Source organism: Chelonia mydas, chromosome 3 (assembly GCF_015237465.2).
Source record: "Chelonia mydas isolate rCheMyd1 chromosome 3, rCheMyd1.pri.v2, whole genome shotgun sequence".
Classification (NCBI taxonomy): Eukaryota; Metazoa; Chordata; order Testudines; family Cheloniidae; genus Chelonia; species Chelonia mydas.
The window spans coordinates 188,439,464-188,462,701 of NC_057851.1; the positions used below are offsets into that span (position 1 = coordinate 188,439,464).

The window sequence follows — 23,238 nt, forward strand, 5'->3', positions numbered from 1 at the left end:
AACACACCTTCTACTTCCTTTTCTTCCTTTTGGGGCCACCAATTAATGTGAAGAGCGGTAAGTGGGATGTGAGCTCTGATTTCAGCCAATGGTGTGTCGGCAGTGGAGTGTTTTCCTAGATTGCGTAACTCTTCTGAGCCAACCCTCGGTTCAGTCAGCTTGCATTACCAAGTGCTGAAGTAAACGAACACACAGCAGAGGCAGTCAGAGCCTGCGAGTTGCTGCGGTTTGAAGGATACTCTTGAACTCTGTGGATTTCATCTTTATTTTAAAAAGACTGGCTTTTTTCACCCCCTTGCTCCCCTTTGTATAGCGTGTGGAAATACAGGAAGAATAAAGAGGTACTGGTAAGTGCCTGGATGTAATAGTGCCTTTTGTTTTAATATCATGTTTCTCTGTCTTGTTGGATTTAGTAGGCGTTTTTTGATTTTTTTTTTAAACAAGATTAACGAATAAGTGAGTTTCCTTCTGTAAGTAGCTGTAGAATAATTCAAAGCATTTTATCTAACGTTTTTTGTTCGAATTGATGAGGGAATCTGAGATAATAGGCAGTGTGGTGTTTTTGGCTCCTCTCCCTCCCAAAATAAGGAGAGGCTTTCAAAGTATAGATTATACACTGCGTGTCTTGTCCTTTGAAAATAGCTTAAGATGATTTTGGGGCATCTTGATCTACAATTTAGGAATGAGACGTGATTGAAGCATTTGGTGTTGTCAGAACAAATGACTATAAACTGCAGTCTCTTACCAAAGTCTGAATATTTAGCTTCTTTATCCTGTGCATTGGTCTAACCAACAGTTTAATATTAAAGGTGCTATGAATATGCCTTATTGGTATTAGAACATCTGTTGTCTAAAAAATCTCTTATATGTTGCCATGTTATTAATTAATAGTCAGAAAGCTTGTCAAGAATCAAAGCTTTCTGGTCCAAATCTGCAGAACAAACTTTCAGAGGTGGTTTTGTAGTGGGGCAGTGTCTTTCTCCATCTGTTTTAGCTAAAGGTGCATTATATGGTAGATCCCCCTCCCCCCAATGTGCTCAATCACAAAAACACGGGAAATCTCCATCCTGTATGCAAACGATTTGGTAAATGGTCTTTAAAAAATAAAAACATATAAATCTGTATTTTTGGCAAGTGTTTTAATAAACATGGCCAAAACTCTTGTGTACTAGAAGAGAGGCTTCGATCAATGACATAAAAACTGAAGAATTTTTTCAGGTGATATACTTTAGTTTCTGGGGTGCTTTTCTCTTGCCTCAACACGGAAGACTCAATGAAGGCTATAAAGGGCACTATCCTGCATAGTATGCAGCTCTTCCTGGTCTCTGCCTCTTAAAGAACCAGTCCCTAACTGTCAGTGTTAAATGGAAAAGCTCTACTTTTTAGCTGATAGCTTTCTGCCTAGGGTAAGGATATGTTAATGTCTTTACAAGCATGCCACCTGATATGTTATTTACTGCTTGTTTTTTTTATTTAAAACATTTACATGGAATCATATATTTATGTAGCACTTTCATAGCTGTAAGTCTAAGAGTAACCGGTGCAAAGGAGAGATCTTCCAATTTTTTTGAAATTGGATGAACTAGACTACATTACAAGTGCAACCAAGGGCTGATTCAGAAAGCTGCGAGTTGAGAACCTGATCCCATGCTCTTTACCTTCACAAGTCATTCATGAGTAATTTTTACTCTTGTGAGTAGTTCAACTGAATAAGGTTTGCAGTATTTGGTTGCAGAAAAAGCTCCATAGCCAACTTGTGGGCTTTGTGCAAAGGTTACGTGGTTTATGTCATTATTTTATCTTGAGACTTAGGCCATGTCTACACTAGCAAGCTTATAGTGGCACAGCTCTTCTACTGACATAGCACTTGTCCACATCGGTGCTTCTGTCAGTGTAACTTATGTTGCTTAGGGGGCTGTTTGTGTCACTCAGGGGTGTGAAAAAAGTTATACCAGCAAAAGTGGTATTGTAGACATGGTCTTATTTAATGGGCATGGGAAGGGAGAGGTAAACTGCATGTGAACGTACCACCTTGCAAGTGGCAAAGACTTCTCCTAATTAATGAGGTTATATGGCAATATCAAAGTTGCAGCTTTAAAATAGCCATCCTGTGCTAAAAGGTAATGTTCTCAGCTTCCCACACAGTGTCTCTGAATTACATCACTTTTCTGTGGGAGGACATCGTGGTTTCCTCAGAGGAGGATCAGCTGTTACTTTTCATAACTTAAAAAATTCAGCATATTTTTCTAAATATTGCAGGGACTATTATGTAACTTTTTTCCCCCTTGAGTATAGTGTTAACATAGTTGATCAGATTCCGATCTCAGTGTAAATGCAGAGTAATGCTGATATGACTGTGAGTGGAATCTGACCCAGTGTGCTTAACCATCCTTTAAAGAGGAAGGTGCAGAATTTTTTTAAACTAGTATGTAATTCACATCTGCTAAAATGTTTGCCTTGTTCATCAGACAAAAATGTTTGTTCTTTATGGTGTGGTCCCTGAAGTCTCAAAGGGAATGTCTGCACTGCAATAAAACAACCTGCAGCCCCAACGGGGAAGGGTCTCAGAGCCCTAATGTCTACACAGCAATTTTTAACCCTACAGCCTGCGCCCGGCAAGTCCAAGTCATCTAACTCAGGCGGTGGGTCTCTTAGTGCAGTGTAGACGTACCCAAAGACACTGATGCATCTTCAGATGCATTTATACAAATGGAACAAATTGTGGGGCTACAGCAGAGATTTGTCAACTCTATGGAAATTAATGTTTAAACTGGAGAAAGTCAGATGTTCTGATCAAGACCAAGGCAATAAGTTTATTCTTCTGTGTAAAGTTACTTGTCTCTGTGTTTGCAGGTTTGGAGCCTTTCTGTGTGGTTTGACCATTTGTACCATAGTTTCAAGGCTAACAATCTACTAATAAATCTGTTTTACCGAAGATATTTTAGGTTTGCTACTCTAATAAATGAGATTGTAGTAAAGAGTCTCAGGGCACAGAAACGGACATATCTTGCTAATATCATATGTTATGCTTCGTGGCCTGTGTAGAAAGGACTATACGCTGCCTAAGTTTGGCCTTGTGATTTTTTTATTAGGTTACTAATATTAAAATGTTTGAAAATAAAACTTGAAATCCCTCCTGTGTGTACAATGGATGATTAAGCCTTTTTAGGGCCTCGAGGGGAAGCACAGACTTTGAGAAAGGGGATTAACTATTTGAAGGAAAAAAACTGTCTTGACCTTAAGGTGTACACCGAACTGCGGAGCTATTTTAGTTATTAAAAAGAAAATCAACATTTCCACAGAGAGAAGAATGAAATATTCTTCCTTTTAGAACAGTAAAATCATGCTACCAATGATGTCACCCCCATCTTTACTCCCTAATTGCCCAGTACAAAGGGGTGTGAGTTAAGGACAGTATCAGCCTCAAGTGTAAAGCAGAATATAACTTTAAAGCCAAATGCAATACAAAACCCACAGAAACTAAAATTCAGCGTGTATATGGGAATGCATTTTTCATTTGGAGGAAAAGAGAAAAGCATTGAAAATAAACTGTAGGCCTAATAAATGCATACACCAGAGGATAATGTTTGTTATGTACTTTTTGAGCGCCATAATTACATAAGTAAAGACAGTGGTGATATCAGTTTAAGCTTTCTGGAAAAAGATTTGAGCAGGAAATATATAATGTATTTAAGCTTAATATGTGCTATTGCTTTTATACTATCCCGGATGGGCATTGTGCTTCACAGACTTTGTCGCTGCCTCAAAAAAACTTTGTAGTCGAGGGGCCTGATTCTTCTGTCACTTACACCAGTGTAGATCAGGAGTTAACACTATTGACTTTCATGATCAGGTTCGTGATATAAAGCAAACTATCATCTTCATGAAGCAAAGCATCAGATGAAAAGATAAGTCTGTCAAAAACTGGAATTCATTTTTTTAAATGAATGCATGGTATCCTAGATGGCATTGTGCCTTCTACAATAAATATAGTCTGACAATCTCAGTAGCATGATCTAGTCTTTTCATGTGTGTATAATAGGAAGTTATACTATACACACCTCCCTTCTCTCCAACCCACTCATTGGATCTGGCAAATAGACTGATGGGCTTTTCCCGTCAATCAGGAAGGCAGGTAGTCTGTGGGAAATTAAATTTTTCATCTCACTAGACCTGTTTACCACTTTCTCTGCCTCTCTTCCTCCTAGACTTCACATTAAAAATGTCTTTTTGCTGAAAAAAGGCTAATGGTAGCATAGGAAAAAAACACATTGGAATCTTAATCGAGGTACATGGGCAGGAGAGAAACAGCCAGTTGCTTTTAAATCCAGAAAACAGGACTGCTGCATCAGTGATTAGGGATGACATGAGAGCAAACACTATATTGGACTCCTTCATAAGAATTACTGGGAAAATGTGGAGTCCTGATCCTACAAATTTTGGGACTTTCCATGAATTTAAAGCACGTGTGTAAGTGTTTTGTTTGCAAAATTGGGGCCTAATTGTGGGGTTTTTAGTCATGTAATCACATCACTTAACATGGAATTCCCTTTATTATAAGACCCTTTGTATTTTGGGACAGAGTAATTTTGTTTACTAAAATGTAGTATATTAACTTGATTTATTTTACATTAGTGAAACTTCATTGATTTCAGTGTAATTGTCACCATTGTGACAGAATAGAATCAGACTGGTAAGTGTAGAATTCACCAGTTAAATTTCAATTTAACTGGGTCTGGTGCTTGTAAATGAACCAGGATACCTAAACTGATTGACTGTCCTGTTGTCCTGCTCTAAATGAATGAGAGGAATGGGATATGTAAGAGCTGAATGGTTTCCAGATACAGAATTAACATTATACAAAAAGAAAAGGAGGACTTGTGGCACCTTAGAGACTAACAAATTTATTTGAGCATAAGCTTTCATGAGCCACAGCCATTGAGCTGTAGCTCATGAAAGCTTATGCTCAAATAAATTTGTTAGTCTCTAAGGTGCCACAAGTCCTCCTTTTCTTTTTGCGGATACAGACTAACACGGCTGCTACTCTGAAACCTGACAGGATACAGAATTTACTGGGCTTGTCAATTGCAAGGTCTGTGGTGCCTTTTCATCTTTAGTGAGTAGAAATAAAGATTTAGAGCTTGTAGGTAGAACACGAAGAGGAAAATACTGCAAAGCTGAGTGACATCAGTTAAAACTTTCTGCTTTTGCTTCTGAATCAGCATATTTTTATTTTTAAGAGAGACCTCTATCAATGAATATATTGTGTGTGGTGGTTTTTTTTAATCGCAGCGTTTTAGAAAAGGCTAGTCTGGCATGAACTACAGTTGCTAACAGCCCATAATGCTAGCTCTGTGTTTAGAAAATGATGGTAATTTACTACAAAGAGACTTTTATTCTAGTATTTTTAGCTCACAGCAGAGTATTTAATGAATCTCTACTTAGGCTCATTGAACTCGCCATCTTCCCCCCCCCCCCCCATGTTAACTGTTAAGATGCTGACAGTTTAATTTGCATTTTGTAAAGCTGAGTTTTGAGTTAGCAGTTCAGTAGACTTCATTAATTAACTCCTCAAGGTGCTGTGCACCAATCAGTTCTCCCTCTGGTGTCAGAATAAACCAAAAAATCCCAGGCAGGATCTATAGACTTAATAGCAGCCACAGGAAAGACTAATGTGTACATGGTCCCATTTGATTAGAAAATACTGCGATAATCATGTGGCTGAGAACCGGACATCGAAGTACAACGGGTAGAAAAACCTCAACACTTGATTGTGCTTTTTCCCCAACAAACCTGAATTTTCAAATAAAAGCTTTGTCAAATTTGGCAAACTTCAGCCAGGTCCCCTTCAAAGCATGAAAGCATTTGTTCTATCACTTACATTACAGCCAAATTCTGCTCTCAGTATAAATGTAGTCAGTGAAGTTGTTGTAGGTTTCCATTGGTGTTTGCTTCTTGCATATATGTTGCTTGCTCCCACAACATATGGTTTGATACAAGTGTGTTGGTCCTTTATGTGGTTTGAAGTATTCCTAAGTGCCTGTATTGTCTAATTAACAGAAGAGATGTGGAAATAACCTTTCCCCCCATCCCTTAGCCTAAGTATACCCAAAAATCTATGGGGGCAAAGTGGGTGAGGTAAGATTTTTATCAGACTAACTTCTGAACACCAACAGAAGTTCTCTCTCTCCAAGAGAAGTTGGTCTAATAAAAGCTACCTTGTCTCTAATATCCTGGGACCAGTACAGCTACAACAACATTGCATATTAAAATCCGACTCTCTCTGCCTGTCACAGCAAGAGACAAACATTTCCATGACTGAGATGAAGATGTAAAGAAGGGGAGGGGTAGAGAACTCTTAGGAAAGTTGCTTTGTCTTTTCTAGACTGCATTTAAAAATATTCTGTTTTTGAGTTTGATCTGTTTGACAGCTTTGTGGGCATGAGGTCCTCAATCTTTCCACAAAATGCATACACCCTGGACAGCAACAGTGAAAACTACCCAACCCTCCTGGCTCTTCCCTGCTCTGGAGGAACCAGTTCTAAGGGTGAAAGTATCCTCCATTCACCATGACTGTTCAGTAGTTAGGTTTCTCTGCTGAGACTGCCAATAAGGATGCAAATTAGTGTCCATTATGATGGTATCTTTTGTGGTAGTAACAGCTGTCCTTTAGGAGCTGACTGAGATCACCAGCTCATTACATGTAAATCACCAAACAGCCATAGAATAATGGTTTTCAGCCACTGCGAGCCTTGCTAATACTTATGCATGAGTCACTTTGCTTACATGAATAATCACATAGAGTTTAATAGAACTACTCACATGCATAGGAGTATGCAAGATTTGGCCCCTTTGCTATATCTGAAGCAATGATCTTGAGGTGAAGACCTGTTCCCAGTGCTCTGAGTTGTCAAGTCGTCTTCCCTTCTGAACTTCCAAAAATGTAAATGGACAAGACTTTTGTTTTTGGAGTAAAAATTGTATTTGTTTGAGATCAAAGTTCTGCAATTGAGGAAGGAGCATGGCTGATGAGGAGGACACTAAGAATTTTAAACTCGCTTGATGTCTGTACAATATCTAACACAATGGGGTTGAACCAGCCATTAGGTACTACTGCGTTATAAATTGTTAGCTTTCATGTAAATCCTTCAGCTGGTAGATTGGCTGGGCTAGTGGGTTCTGTCCCCTAAGACAGTGGCTCTCAACCTTTTCAGTCTACTGTACCCCCCCTTCCTCTTGCCTACCCCCAAATTTCACCTCACTTTAAAACATCTTGCTAACAAAATCGGACATAAAAATACAAGTGTCACAGCACACTATTACTGAAAAATTGCTTGCTTTCTTTTGCCCTATAATTGTAAAATCAATTGGAATATAAATATTGTACTTATATTTCACTGTATAGTATATAGAGCAGTATAAACAAGTCGTTGTGTGAAATTTTAGTTTGTACTGACTTTGCTAGTTCTTTCTATGTAAGCTGTTGTAAAACTAGGCAAATATTTAGATCAGTTGTTGTACCCCTTGGAAAACCTCTGCATACTCCCAGTGGTACGTGTATCCTGGTTGAGAACCACTGGCCTAAGAGCTGTGTATGGCATGTCTGACAATGCCTTCTTTTCAAAGGAGGAAACAATAGACTTTGAGAAGGGTGTTCAGCTAGGAAAGCTTCATAACATTCTCTCTCCAGTCTCATTAGTTGTTGGGAGTCTGAGAGGCTAGATCACCTCACAAGAACCTTTACAAGCTTAGAAAATAAATTGCTTTCAGTTCCTTATTGAACTGTTCTAGATGGTAAAACTGAAGAAAGTTTCCTTTCCTTGGAAAAATTACTGACAAGATTCTAGGGGCAGGAGATCTGATAACTACTGCGTTTTCAGCTGCCTGTGCTGAAGATCTTGACTACCATTGTGCCAAGATAATTGATCTTTTAGATGTGCGATTTCAAGGAGACTGCTGAATTGTATTTCTATAATCTTACATTAACCTTGTTTGACTCTTAAAGACTTTCTTGTCTTATGAAAGATTAAAAAGGCACATTATACTGATCATAGAAATACAGGGAATTGAGAAAGAAAAGGCTTATTTAAATAAATCCAGTCTATTCTGCCAGATCAGGCGGGTTTCCTACAGTAAATCCTTAAGTACTTTGTCCAGTTCTAAATGATTGATGCAAATAGGCCTCCACCACTTTCCTAGAAGACCCTATAATATAATATTGAGTGTAATTTTCAATTTTGTGAAATTCCAGTAAGACTACTTAGAAATTTCATTGGAAGACTTTTTATTTAAACTTGATTAAGGTTCTTGCAGTTCTTGGTGGGGAGTCCACAAAAGGTCTGGGTAAAGGATTCTTTTAAAAAGTCATAAATGATTTTAAGAAAACATGATTGTCTATAACACTGAAAACAAAGACAAACCTGACAAAGGCTTTGTCTGTATTTTTCAGCCATTGGTGCAAACCCCCAGTGTAGAAATGACTTGCACTAGTGTGAATCGTGCTAGAGGACAGTAAGGGCTTAAACCAGTACGGCTGAAATTCCATTGTAGAGCATGCCCAGGTTTCATTGCAAACAGGGTGGGGAGGGGACATATTCAGAGCTGACATAAATGGTGTATCCTTTCAAAAAAGTGGGAGTAATTACATGTCAAGGGGATAGTGTCACAAGAAATGCAACTAACAAGGGCAGTGAGAAGGTACATGAGGAGACTGAAGGCCTCCCCCTTGGATTCCTTACCATGTGTTACACCCGCTTACACTGATTTACCCATGTGTAACATATGTCAACATGTATGCCACCTCTGAATTTGTCACTGAGGGCCTGAGTTTTGTAGGTGCTTGAGTTTGGAGTTGTTGGTGTTTAGTACTTCTGAAAATCAGGCCTTCCATGTGCAATTGACAAAATCTTATACGCTTGAATTTAGCATAAAAAGCTGGAGAATTTTAGTTCAAAAACGTTCATGCAAATTACTGCCTTCCTCTGGCAGTGGAGGAACAGTTGTTCCCATGATCACAATAATTGGTTTTGTAATTCTTGAATTTTCTCCTAGGGGAATAAGATCTTAATGTGGTTGTATCCCCCCAAAATGAGTTTGGTTTGGATTCCTCTTAGCCTAACGAAAATTAATTAGGGTGTGTTTTAGATTTAGGTGTGAACAAAATCTTTTTGTACTGTGGTTTCCAAGTTAAAAGATAACTCTCTTTAGCAGTCTGAAGTGGTGCATCAAAAGAGGCTGTTGTCCTGGCTGAATTGGTGTTTAACATGAAACGTGATCCACTGTTTTGGTCAATGGTAAGAGTCTCTATGGTCTCTGTTCTGTAGTCCTCTTCTCCAGAATGAGGTTGCTTGGCCATCTGTTTATGTAATTCTTGAAAGAGGTTTATTCTCCTCTGAATGTGCACGTGTAATTCCCATTACAGCTAGTGAGAGGGAGAGGGTCAGAACCTGACTTTGGGGCTGGCAGCTGCATTTTTCCAGGGCTCTCCACAGAACAAATTATTACCTGAAAAATAGCAAGGGGAGAACATTCCAGACCTTTTCACACCAAAATCGAAACTGCTATCTCTCAGATCTTTTCCTATATCCTCTGGTCCTGCCAGCATGAGGCAGCTTTAAGTATACTACTCAGTACTCTTACAAGTAAGCAAGGCACAGAACCATTCAAATCTTACTTACCACACCATTTTATTTACCGGTCTAATAGTATTCCCTAATGGACAGTACTGCAGATTCCATGGCAGTTAAATGACTGAGCAGCAAATGTCAAGATTTTAATGACATCCAGTGTACATTTCAGAAGAGGAAAAAGCAAAGTGCTGACTATGAAATATGATGGCTAAGGCAAAAGTGGCAGGATGCAGAGAAGACTGAACTTTGATCTCTTCCGCAGCCTCTGTTCTTCCTATCTGCATTTTATAAATGGGTTAGTCATTAAACAGAGGACTAGAAATATAGGGATGTCGTTTTTGACATTTAAAGGCCATGAATAGTTGCTTGTAACATGCTTTTGCCCAGACCAACATGGAGGTAAATCCATTTTATATTGAGCAATGCTTCAGTGTACTTGCATGGAGAAACACTAGAGAAAGCAAAACAGGAAATGCTGTTGCAGTTATGGCTAATAAAGATGGTGACAGGCTGTTGCAGGCCCATGTGCTTCAAGACACCCAATACAGGCCCAAACCTACAGGCTCTCCGTGCCTAGGCTGTATCTTGCTAATGAGCTCCATCACAGGGGAAGATGTGGCCCCAAGAAGTCCTTGGTAGTTTGTCTCCAGCAGAACTGCGCTGCCAGGGTATAAGGGCAATCCCACTGGGGAGCAGAGCTGGTGTGTAGGCACAAAGAACGAGGAGTACTTTCTTTTTGCTGATACAGACTAACACGGCTACCACTCTGAAACCTGTGCAGGCACAGTGTCTTCATGGTGTTGGCTCTTGAATTCCTGGACTCAGTTCACCGTGGGCGGTGTGGGGGGCTGGTGATGTGGCCTGTTGATGTGATGTTTATGTAAATACTCTTCTGTGAGTAAGAGGTTCAGGACTGAGCCCTAAACTTGTAGGTTATTTTAAAAAAAACCTTCCCTTTTAATCTTTTGAGATAATAACAATTAAACACTCCCCACGTGCCTGCCTGTACTAACTTTGATCATCAAACCAGCAGGCAGATTTTCTTTCTGGATTGTGACTTCATTGCATGTGAATTCCTAAGGAGTCATGGCCAACAGTCTCAAACCTAAGTGCTTAAAATTAGCTCCTAAATCCATGCTTAGGCTCCTAAATAAAAGTGCCCTGATTTTCAAAAGGTGCTGAGCACCCGTAGCTCCTGTTGAAGTTAATGAGAGCTGCTGGTGGTGCAAATTACTTAAGCACTTAAGTTTGAAATGTTTTGCCCTAAATTCTTTGGTCTCCCATAATTGGACGATTGACTTGTTCGGTATGTTACTAGATATGACCTTGTGTTACTGGGCTGTGTGCAGGCAAAAATCAAGTAATTGAAAACATTAAGGTAAGGTTTTAAATCCATTATCTGTATATATGGGAAAATGGACTGACTTTAATTTGACTCCTCACCCCCACCCCCAGAATAAATAAATACTGGATAATCTCTCAGTCCCAACTGTGAGAATTACCTGTAACATAATTTATGACACATACCAACAGGTGACTTGTGGGACTAGGTTAATTGGGCTTAATATCAAGGGCATCTAAATCTTTGCCAGTAAACTCTGAAAGACACTCAAAGCTTTATTTAGTTAGGGCCCAATCCTGCATTGCTGAGCATCTCCTGATAAGCGCTGAACACCTGACTCCCATTCAGGGTTCATGGTATTTTGCAAGAGAGACTAAACGGCTACTGTGAGTGTGTTCAAACAAGTCTTTAATTTAGCTGGCTTTGTCGCTACTATGTATGTTAGTTCTACTTTGGGTCATTTTTTCACCCTGTGTTTCAGATTAAATATTGTCATATAAATTTTTTGTCTTCCTTTGTAGTTTTTCAAGTGAAAGATTTAAGGTCTCACCTGGGTCTAGTGTTTGGAACATGAGACCGTGAACCAGAACACCTGGGTTCTATACCAGGCTCTGCTGCTGACTTGCTGAATGGCTTTGTGCAAGCCACTGTGCCAGAGTTTCCCCATCTGTTAAATGCAGATAACGGTTCCCTGTCTCAGGCATGTGAGGATTGATTTAGGGTTTGTAAGGAGCTTTTAAACATGTGAAATTCTGTGCAAGTACCAAGGCTCCCATGTGCTACAGTAATACAAATAATTAATCATTTATTTTATTGATTATTAACCGTAAGTTGTGGTGTTGGGATGGGAAGATGATAAAGGTTGTTACCTGCACAAACACCTACATCAAGTGCGTGAGTTGAGCTATCATCGATTAGTGGATTGAGTTTAGCATGTGGAACTCTTGAGTTCAGATCCTTCTTCTGTTACTCACTCTCTGTGGGGCAAGTCACTTAACCTGTCTATTTCCTTAGAAGTGTGAGACCTGTACTACTGGAAATTATTCTCATTAACAGATGTGGGGGAATAATTCAGGGCTTTTTCTGCAAATAGCAGGCTGTTCACTGTGTCTGCATTCATATCCCCTGTGTGTTCTGTCCAGAAATAGCTCTAGTGAATAAGTTTACTGGGAGGGAAATTTCCAAAAAACAACAAATTTTAAGGTAATTTTAGAGAATCTGTGGTAAAACAGTTGTGAAATTTTAATCATGGGTATTTACACTAAAAGTCAAGTTCTAAGAATTAAACTCATCCAGTCTGGAGACAGAAGCAATACCATGTGACCTCTGTGTCCAGTCAAAACTCACTGTAGTATCAAATACTTGCACTTAACTGCTCACAGTCAACAGCGCAAGAATTATTATTCAGCAAATAATTTTGAATCACAAATATATTTGATAAAACCTATGTGCTCATGGACAATTAATGATCAGAAAATATATTCATTCTAGTCTTCTTACTAGGCAACCTCCTGTCTTGAGGGTCTACCCTAAAGCATCACCAAGCATATCTAGTGCAGTTCTACATCACTTATGTTAAATAATCAGGAAGGGTAAATGAAAACTCTGTTGCAGATCCATTCTGCCATGGCAACATTAGACCCTATTGCCACACTTAATTAGCCTCTTAAAAGGCTATATTTTGGTGATTCCAGGAGTTACTTGAAGGCAGACTAACTGGAATTGTGTGCTCTCTTTTATATACATGGCAGAAGCAATTATTCAAGACCAACTGAAACATGGGAAAACAGTGTATATGAAATGATTCCACTACTGCAGCAGGTCCGGCAGACCAAAAGATAGACAAGTGGAACAGTATATGGTTATGCTGGATGTGCAGGCTCACTTAAGCCATTGTGTATAGCTGATTTGCAGACAGTAACAAATTTCTTTGACATCTTGCTAATTTGTTTTACCTTTATTTTACAGGAAATAATGAAAAAAGTCTGCCAAGGCTCTTGATCAGAGAACTGGAATTTGAGAAGAAGTCACTAACTAAGCTCATGTTTTCTCCTGATCAAGAAAATCATCCATCTAAAACACCAGTAAAATATGGTGAACTGATTGTATTAGGGTAAGTGTCTTGTTTAGAAATGAGAGTGCATAGCAGTGAGGTCAAATGTTAGATTACTGCAGTGCCTCTGCAATGAAAAGTGAGCCAATCACATGAGGCTTTGATAGGGCTTTGAACTGTTGTGTGGAAGACCTGGGTTTGATTTCCAGCTCCATTCTCTTGCTTTGCAGGCCAGGCAAGCTATGTGGTATTAAACACCCAGCATACTAACGATCCCAGTCTGTGGCTGGAAAGACAGGATCTTTGATAACATAGAAGGAAATCCTTGTTTATCCTAGTCTAGACAAGACTTTAAAAAGGTTTTATTAAAAGCACGCTAGCTAATGTATTTTAGAATCCTAGTGCAGACTAGGCAAATTGATCAGCTAATGTGTTATAGTACAATGTGATCTGTGGGGTCTGCTCCTGTCTACAGTACAGTGTTAAAACATGTTAACAAACATACTTTATAAAACATCTTTTCTCCTAGTCTAAGTAAGCCTTAATTAGAGGAAAGGGGTGTTTGTTGTTTATCTGAGATCTTCTCTGGGAAAAATAGTCCTTTTGCAGTAAGTGTTACTCATAGGAGTCGTCCTTCTGTTATACAAGCAAATTATTGACGATAATGCTACTTGTAACAATAAATCTTGCACATTTACCAGCTTAGGGCCTGCTCCTGCTCCCTTTGACGTTGGTGTGAGCAGGATTGGGCCCTAAACGTGAACACATGGTTTTCTCCATCTGTTTTTTCTGATTGCACCATTTAATTCTGTACACCCAGAGAGAAGTCTGTATACCATATTCATCTATTCTCAGGCTTATAGTCCTGTGCAGCTGTCTAGCGGCTTCTTTTTTCATAATACATTAATTACCACAAAGACTGTTTACAGTGAAACTTGGTTTTTAGATTACAACACAATACTTGTTTAGCAGTCGGTCCAAATTAATTTAAAAACCATTATTTCTTCATATATTTTATCTGCATAATGGCTTTTTTCACAGGTATAATGGCTCTCTGCCAAATGGAGATCGAGGAAGAAGGAAAAGTAGGTTTGCTTTATTTAAAAGACCCAAGGCAAATGGGGTGAAACCCAGCACCGTGCATATTGCCTGCACTCCTCAAGCAGCAAAGGTAAGTTTGACAGCTTGTTAGTTGTGGGCCAGAGTCTGCTCTCTGACACCAGTGTAAATCTACTGAGCTCAGTGTAATTACCCAGATGTAAAACTGGAGTTGGAAGCATCAGGCTCTGTGTGGGAAATGGTTGGGAGGTGTCTATCCCGTTGGTACCTTTCACTTACTGAAAAAGAAACCGTTTAACACAAACAAATCCAGTGCCCAGTCCTCACCACATAACACAAATAACTACTAAGAGTTAAGCTGGTCATATTGTTTGGTTTTCCTCCAGGACATGCTACCAAGGTGTACTTCAGATTTCCTGTTTTCTCAGTCTATGTAACTAGAGATAGGTCTGTTCTTCATCTGGAGCTGTGCACTCCGAATACACCTGCTACTCAGTCCACTGGTGGTGGTGGTCAGCCACAGATGGGGCAAGGGGTGAAAGGAGCTGTTTCACAAAAAGTGTTGCAAGGGGCTTAAAATCAAGTGTAAGATTCTCCCTAGGAGGAAGAGCGGGGAAGGTTTTAAACCCAGGAAGGAGCACTGATGAAGCTTAAAGCGTAAAAGATAACTACTGTGTCTGGGCTCCATGCACACTTGCACTGGAACCAATCCTGCCAGATGCGGAATATTTTCAGCGAGCTGACGAGTGCCCACTGCTCCCACAGAAATCTATGGGAACTAAAGATGCTTAGCAGCCTGGCAGGAGGTATTCGGCACGTTTCAGATTCAAGCCTATGACTAAACACAGTGGAGCCAATGTGGTCCCACTCTCATGTGTAAGGGCTATAGGATCTGACTCTGTTAGTATCTCTAAATGCTCTGACAATGGGGAGTACCAGTTTATACACCTTTAGCTCAGGGAATTACATAAAAAAGCTGGGTGCTTTTTTAATTCGGGAGAAGTATAGAAGAGGGGTTTGGTTCTGATGCTGTAATCCAGTTGATGTGCTCACAGCTCCTATTGAGTTCACTATTTCTCCAGCCTCACAAGTACTTCATTCACAAGCAGACTATGAAGACCTACTTGTTCAGTTATAGACAACTAGCCATTGTTTTGCAAGTCAAAAATGGCACAAACCTCCAAAACCTCCACAGCCCTGGCTGACAAACTGAAAGTTTAATGTATTTTGCTAGATATCTTGCATCCTGTGAGTAAATTTCCATTTCCTTTGCTTTGCTAGCAACACTTACTGCTTTTTGGCCAGGTAGCTTACTAATCACCCCATGATATCACAGTGTCTAAAAGGGCTGTTAAAATAAAATCCACGCCTCCCACCCCTCCTTTGCTGTTGCAAAAGGTCAGGATGTGGAGGTTTTACAAATGCAATGCTAGTATTTTTAGCCTTTGCCATGCTTAATCATTCTTTGCATCTTTTGTATCTAGGCCAAAGTGTGTCTAACACTAGCCGTGACTAATGTGTCCGTCTCATAACGCGTGTCTTGTTTCAGTGTGGTGAAGGGACCAGTTGGGTCTGTTTCTGGATCAGTCCTGCGTTATTTTATTTTTTAACTCTGGTGTCTGAACAGTGACACACCTTTAGCAAATTTGCACCTGTGAGTTTGTGCAGTCATCAAGCACAACAGAAGGCTGGCTATATTCCTAGATCTGAGCACAGTTTGTATCCAGCCCACCAATGAGGGCAGTGCCAAGCTGCAGCAGCCAGGGGAAATTCTGGAGGGGTTGGGACTCAGAAGGCACTGCCCCTTCCAGAGCTCTGTAGATGTGCAGGAGGTGTGTTCGCAGTGTGCCATGCTCCGTTGTGGATTGTTCCTCCAGGGCTGCTAGAAGGGAGCGGACTTGCACTTCCCAGATTGCCGTGATTGTGATTGTGTCTGGAACTTGAAGGGGGAGAGTACATGGTAAAGAGAGTCCTTTGAACCCTCACTCCCCACCCTCCATGCCCCTACACAAGAGCCTGGCATAGTCTGGCCCTTAATGTTTGTTGTAAGCTACACAGCTTATTTACTATCTCTACAAGGTGTTGCAGAATTACTGATCTGCTGGGGCAGCACCTCCTTAGGGGGGGTGGGTAGCATGTACTTTCTTCCGCAGTTGGCTAACTCCACTAGATGAGGTGGAGGAGGAGGATCACGGCCCCACCACTTGTAACTGTGTTAACCGGGAGCATGCAAGGACTGCAACTGTCAGCAGCTATTGAGAGGAGGAATTAAACAGGGAAAGCTCCTTCCACGCTTATGTCTGTACATATCCCTGTAAGAGGTGGCTTCAGTCTCCCCCAGAGCTCTAGATGTTGGTGTCTTGCATAGCCATGTAGTTAGGAGAGCATTTACCTAATGTCTCATATTGATTACTTCACACTTTTTTGATCATAGCTTGGATAAATCTCACCTCTTTGTTCCAAAGCTGAATAGTATTTGAAATAACTAAGTGGGTTGCAGGTGATAGTAAAACACTGAATTTTCTAGTTTGGGGCCCAAATACAACTCTCATGGACTTAGCACAACTCACGGAATGCACACTGATGCTTACTATACTCCACTCACATTCTTTTTAGGGTGCCAGGTCTGGGAAATCTGAGTGCTGTGGTTTTTACCAAGATATCCTTGATTGCTTTTTAAAATGCAAAACCTCTAGAGTGCTAAAACCAGACCATTAAATTAAGACTCAGACGGTGTACTGTGTGAGTGTCACGTTTAAAATCAGTATCTGTCTACAGCGAAGCCACAATTTTTGTGCCTTTTTCTTGCGATCTTTTAACTTACAAAATAACACGAGCATTGACTTGTCAGTCTAACTACTATAAGTCTACTTGGGTTGTTCCACTTTGTCAATTGACTAGTGTTTGTTTTCATTTGTGATGCTCAAATATTCTTTATTTTTAATATATATTTTAATTTTCTATAGGCAATAAGCAACAAGGACCAACATAGCATATCGTATACCTTGTCTCGGGCCCAGACGGTGGTGGTTGAATATACACATGACAGCAACACTGATATGTTTCAGGTAGGTAAGCATGTGCAGTATATATTTTTCTTACCATTATAAGAAAATGGCACAAGACGTGCCCTCGCTCAAATTTTTTTCGGTGTTTGAAGGTAAAACGTGTTTGTGACTAATCCACCAGGACAAGGAGCAAGGTTCTACTCTTCATTCTGCCAGAGACATCCTTTGTGGCTGTGGCCAGTCACTTCACTCATCTGTCTTCTGTAAAATGGAGAGTAAGGGATAACTGTCTCACAGGGGGAGCTTGAAGCTAAGATCTTGCTTACAAAGTGCTTTGAGAATCAGCCACTAGTAGGTGCAGTGGAAATGCAAGGTGCCTAGTTGGACCAATAACTATTTTGTGCTATGAAAAAACAGCACAAACTTTTTCAAGAAAGTCTAGTAATATTTGAGTGAATTCTGTACTGTGAAATGTTGGCATATAGGGCCCACTTCTGATACACCATTGTAAATCCGAAGTCATTCCATTGCCTTCAGTGGAGTCTGCGTATTCAAACAGAATTGGGCCCACAGCATACTTTAATATCTCTTACAGCTTTCCTCAAAAGGAAAGGGTTTTGTTTTTAAAAATGAGGGTTTGTTCCTTCTCCTCTCCAGTGATTGAATCCTGTGTTGAAGTTAAACTAATTTGCCATGACTGAGCTACCAAAAAAGGGTTGTTTTTTTTAACATAAGAACAGTCATACTGGGTCAGACCAAAGGTCCATCCAGCCCAGTATCCTATCTTCCGACAGTGGCCAATGCCAGGTGTGCCAGAGGAAATGAACAGAACAGGCAATCATCAAGTGATCCATCCCCTCTTGTCCATTCCCAACTTCTAGCAAACACAGGTGAGGGACACCATCCTTGCCCATCCTGGCTAATAGCTATTGATGGATCTATCCTCCATGAACTTTATCTAGTTCTTTTTCGAACCCTGTTTTTGTCTTGGCCTTCACAACATCCTCTGGCAAAGAGTTCCACAGGTTGACTGTGCGTTGTGTGAAAAAGTACTTCCTTTTGTTTGTTTTAAATCTGCTGCCTATTAATTTCATTTGGTGGCCGCTGGTTCTTGATAGGAGGAGGAGTAAATAACATTTCCTTATTTACTTTCTTCACACCAGTCATGACTTCATAGACCTCTATCATATTCCCTTATGTTCTCTTTCCCAAGCTGAAAAGTCCCAATCTTATTAATCTCTCCTCAAATGGCAGCTGTTCCATAACCCTAATTTTTGTTGACCTTTTCTGAACCTTTTCCAAGTCCAGTATATCTTTTTTTGAGATAGGGCGATGACATCTGTGTGCAATATTCAAGATGTGGGCATACCATGGATTTATATAAAGGCAACATGGTATTTTCTGTCTTATCTATCCCTTTCTTAATGATTCCCAACACAGAATCATGGAAATGTAAGGCTGGAAGGGACCTCAAGAGGTCATCTAGTCCATCCCTTTGTGCTGAGGCAGGACCAAGAATACCTGACTGGTGTTTATCTAACCTGTTCTTAAACTTCCAATGACGGGGATTCTACAACCTTCCTACTCTATTCCAGTGTTTAACTATCTTTATAGTTAGGCTAGACATTAGGAAAAAAACTTCCTAACTTTCCCTTGCTGCTGCAGATTAAGCACATTACTTCTCGTCCTACCTTCAGTGCACATGAAGAACTGATCCCCATCCTCTTTATAACAGCTCTTAATATGTTTGAAGACTATTCTCAGCTCCCCCTCCATTTGTCTTTCCTCAGGCTAAACATACCTGGTTTTTTAACCTTTCCTCCCAGGTCATGTTTTCTAAATCCTTCATAATTTTTGTTGCTCTCCTGTGGACTCTTTCTAGTTAGTTCACATCTTAGTGTGGTTCCCAAAACTGGACATGGTACTCCAGCTGAGGTCTGACCAGTGCTGAGTAGAGAGGAACAATTACCTTCAGTGTCTTAGATATAGCATTCCTGTTAATACCTCCTAGAATATTAGGCTTTTTTGTAACTGCATCACATTGTTGATTTATATTCCATTTCTGATCCACTATAACCCCCAGATCCTTTTCTGCAGTATTACTGCCTAGCCAGTTATTCCTCATTTTGTATTTGTGCATTTGATTATTTTCCTTCTGAACTGTAGTTCATTGCACTTGTTTGTTGAATTTCATCTTGATGATTTCAGATCAGTTCTCCAAGGGCATTTTGAATTCTAATCCTGGCTTGCAATCCCTTCCAGTGTGGTGCTGTCCACAGATTTTATAAGCATACTCCGCTCCATTATCCAAATAATTAGTGAAAATATTGACTGGTGCAGGACCCCACTAGATACATCCTCCCAGTTTGATAGTGAACCACTGATAAATACTGAGTGTGATTTTTTTTTTTTTTTTTTTTTTTCTCCTTTCCCCAACTAGGTACCTTATAACAGGTTTCAGAGTAACAGCCGTGTTAGTCTGTATTCGTAAAAAGAAAAGGAGTACTTGTGGCACCTTAGAGACTAACCAGTTTATTTGAGCATGAGCTTTCGTGAGCTACAGCTCACCGATGAAGTGAGCTGTAGCTCACGAAAGCTCATGCTCAAATAAACTGGTTAGTCTCTAAGGTGCCACAAGTACTCCTTTTCTTTTTAGGTACCTTATAGTAACTCTTCACCTAGACCAGTGCTTCTCAAGCTGTCTGATGTGGGGGACCGGCAATTTTTTTTTCCCCAATGTGCACGGACCACCACTTGAGTAGCACTGACCTAGACCACATTTCCTTTGTTTGCTTATGAGATTGTCATTTGGGACTATAAAAAGCCTTACTAAAATCAAGGTACATCATGTCTACACCTCCCCCCTCCACTAGGCCGGTAACCCTGTCAGAGACTGAAATGAGGTCAATTTGGCATGACTTATCACCCTATGATCCTCTGGATGCTTGAAAATTGATTTAGTCATTTGTTTCAGTATCTTTCTGGTATTGAAGTTTGTCTGATTGATTGGTCTGTAATTCCACAGGTCATCTAAAGAGGGGGAACAAATAAGCTATCTTTGTAAAAATGTTCTTCAGGCAGGCTTCTTTAAAATCACCTGTGGCAGTCCATGTGGACTGATGGGTTATCCTGCCTAGAAAGCAGAGTACATGCAATAGAAGAAATATGTTGACTCCCCACATCCCCTACAGCAAACCCCTCCATCCCCCACCAAAAACTACCCCAAGTGCCTAGTCTCCTTTCTCTCGCTTTTGTAGTAGTGTAATCCACTATACCATGAAAATTGGGAGAGAGGGATCGTCTGTCAATTCCATAAATGGGTATGGAATTGGAGAGCTCAGGCAGCAAGTTGTCGAATTCAGTAGCACCCTAGTCATTAGGATCTGGCTATCTGAACGTCCTGGATGCAATAGGGTAAAAACTTCCCTTTAAACTCTTTAAGCATTGTAACAAACCCAGCTGACAGGGCAGTCAGTTTCATGCAATCCCACCATACTCAGGTGTGTTGAATAGGTCTGCACTGAAGACCTAATTCAGCCAATTGTTTGCAACCAGAAGAGGGGGAACTACCTTGTCAGCAAATGCACTGAAGGTAGATTCCCTTCTCTCCCCGCACCAAATGTTGTTCTGTTATGGCAGGGATTTCATTGTAAATGCAAGCTTCTTGTACCTTGTCTCTCCTAACAAGAAGGACCCTGCTTTCCAATGCCCCATCAGAACTGGAGGGCGAACTCACATGTTCCAGGTGTTCTTTCTAATCTGTATTTCCAATAGGTCCTAAACCTGGCGTCAAGAATTGGAACATGTGATGGGTTCATGCAGCCATTAGGGGCTCAATCATTCCCCTCCCACCATGATTAAAGGGATCACTTTCCCACTATTTTGACATTGCAGCTGCTGATCTGGGGCTGACTTAGATATTGGGACTCACCTTTCTGATGCGACTGCCCCCGGGGGAAGTTCTGTCACATCTGACTTCACTACAGTTTTTTATTCTATTGGCTGCTTTCTGCCTCCTGAATAAACCAAATTTTAGAGGTCGTCAAGGAACCATCTCCTGCACCTTACATACTCCAGAAGGGACTATCTCAAACGAAAACAAAAATCTCACTGGAAGGGAAAAAAATCCCAAGAAACGTACCTGAAGATCATGCAGAAAACCCAAAATAATGATGATGAAGAAAAAGCTGACAGCCATCCAACAGAGGAACAAAAGTGAAAACAGCTACAACAACTCCAGAGAACCCAAGACAGCAGGTCCCACCACGTGCGTGCTACACAGCCCCTCAGTATCCTCAACCTATCAGACTCTACCTAATTGAAACTAAAGTATCATACTCAAAAGGACTAAATTCTGCTCCAACACAGAACGTGATGCCACACTAACATGTGGAGAACTAGAAGAATTCTTCCGCTGACTCTGCCTCAAGGAATTCTTTCACAGTGAAGATGACGCCACCCACAACTATCACATCCCCCACCGAATAAGATAAGAAAAAGAAATAATCTGACTGGATGTCGCACAGCGGAGGAAACTACACACTAAATCATTAGATTGGTTGCTTCAGGAAAAGATACTCTGAAATCCTCAACAAATTTGCAGTTCACCCAATCTTTCTACTACTGAGAAGATAGTAATACAGTATCTGAAATCCAGCCACCAGAAAGTGATCAAACCTGCAACCAAAGGGGATGCCATCATAGTCTTCAATCATGGCCAACAGGCAACTCTAACACCACTTATTATAAAGAACTCTAAGATGCCACACCACAATTCATACAGGAATTTAAAATTACCATCAAATCCTTCCCCAAATAACTCCAAGAAAAACTCCAACTTCATCCCTCACAAACCACCCCAGATTCTACATGCTTCCCAGGCAGACCCATCATATCTCGCCATAGAACTCTTACTGAAGAAATATCAGGACTCATAGAAACAGCCTTAAACCACACCACACACACAACCAACTTCCTCCAAGACGCTACAGGCTTCCTCCAGTAACTCCATGACGTTAACGACCCCCCAGAACACACACTCTCTGCCATGTGGATGTCACCTCCCTGTACACCAACATCCCTCACCACGATTGCATTGCTGCCTGCCTCAAATGCCTAGAAGATAATGTACAACGCTCAAAAATCCACCCTAAACACATTGCCAAACTCATCTTTTTCATTCTCACCTACAACAACTTCACATTTAACAACAAACATGTTGCCCAAACCAGGGGAGCAGCCATGAATTCTAGGATGACTCCCCAGCATGCCAGCCTCTTCATGGACCACCTCAAAAAAGAATTTCTGGAATAATATGCCATGAAACTAATGATATACCTGAGATACATTGATGTGTTCATCTTCTGGACAGAGAACCTAAATGCCCTCAGAAATTTCCCATCACCCATTGCGACACGGGCCCATTTGTGATTCACTACTGTGTCAGCAATTCTTATCCGGCCTGACGTACTCACTACACCTCCCACACTAGTGTCATAATATTCATTTAAAAGGTGATGTAATATATTTGAAATTTAACACATTGGTCATTAATGTCATTGTGAAATGGAGTAAAACCTCAGTTATGAACACCAGAGTTACGAACTGACCAGTCAATCACACATCTCATTTGGAACCAGAAGTACACAAACAGGCAGCAGCAGACACACACAAAGCAAATACAGTACAGTATTGTTAAACGTAAACTATAAAAAATTATTTTTCTTCTGCATAGTAAAGTTTCAAAGCTGTATTAAGTCCAATGTTCAGTTGTAAACTTTTGAAAAAACAACGATAATGTTTTGTTTACAGTTACGAACAACCTCCATTCCCGAGGTGCTCATAACTCTGAGGTTCTACTGTGTATGTATTAACACTATATAAGAAATTATGGGTACTCACTGATATTCAGCTTTACAGTTTGTGCCCAAACAAAGGGGTAACAGGTCTCTCCCAGACAAGAGGCAATGTCACAGCTATATACCTGTCTCCTATGTAAATTAAATATGGTGGAATCAAAACAGTGGAAGCCCCATTTACGTACAGGAGAATCGGAAGTGCATAGGAAGGGGAAAACAGCATGAGGTCATCCTGTCTCTTGAACTTCGGAAGATATAAGCAAGACAGAAGTCATGTCTGGTGATCTAT

At 40.4% G+C, this 23,238-nt stretch overlaps 1 protein-coding gene across 3 annotated transcripts in view; it reads left to right on the plus strand.

Annotated features, from left to right (window-relative positions):
- The window catches only part of PELI1 (pellino E3 ubiquitin protein ligase 1), a 57,449-nt gene that overhangs the window by 28,569 nt on the left and 5,642 nt on the right, over positions 1 to 23,238 (plus strand). For 2 of the 3 annotated variants that reach the window (XM_037896066.2, XM_037896067.2), the window contains exons 2-4: positions 12,940 to 13,084; positions 14,066 to 14,195; positions 17,050 to 17,151. In XM_037896066.2, coding sequence (XP_037751994.1) covers positions 13,014 to 13,084; positions 14,066 to 14,195; positions 17,050 to 17,151 — 303 coding nt within the window. In that variant the 5' untranslated portion in view covers positions 12,940 to 13,013. Of the gene's footprint in view, positions 1 to 211; positions 348 to 12,939; positions 13,085 to 14,065; positions 14,196 to 17,049; positions 17,152 to 23,238 lie in introns of those variants that run through there. The other variant, XM_043543974.1, reaches the window with a different exon arrangement.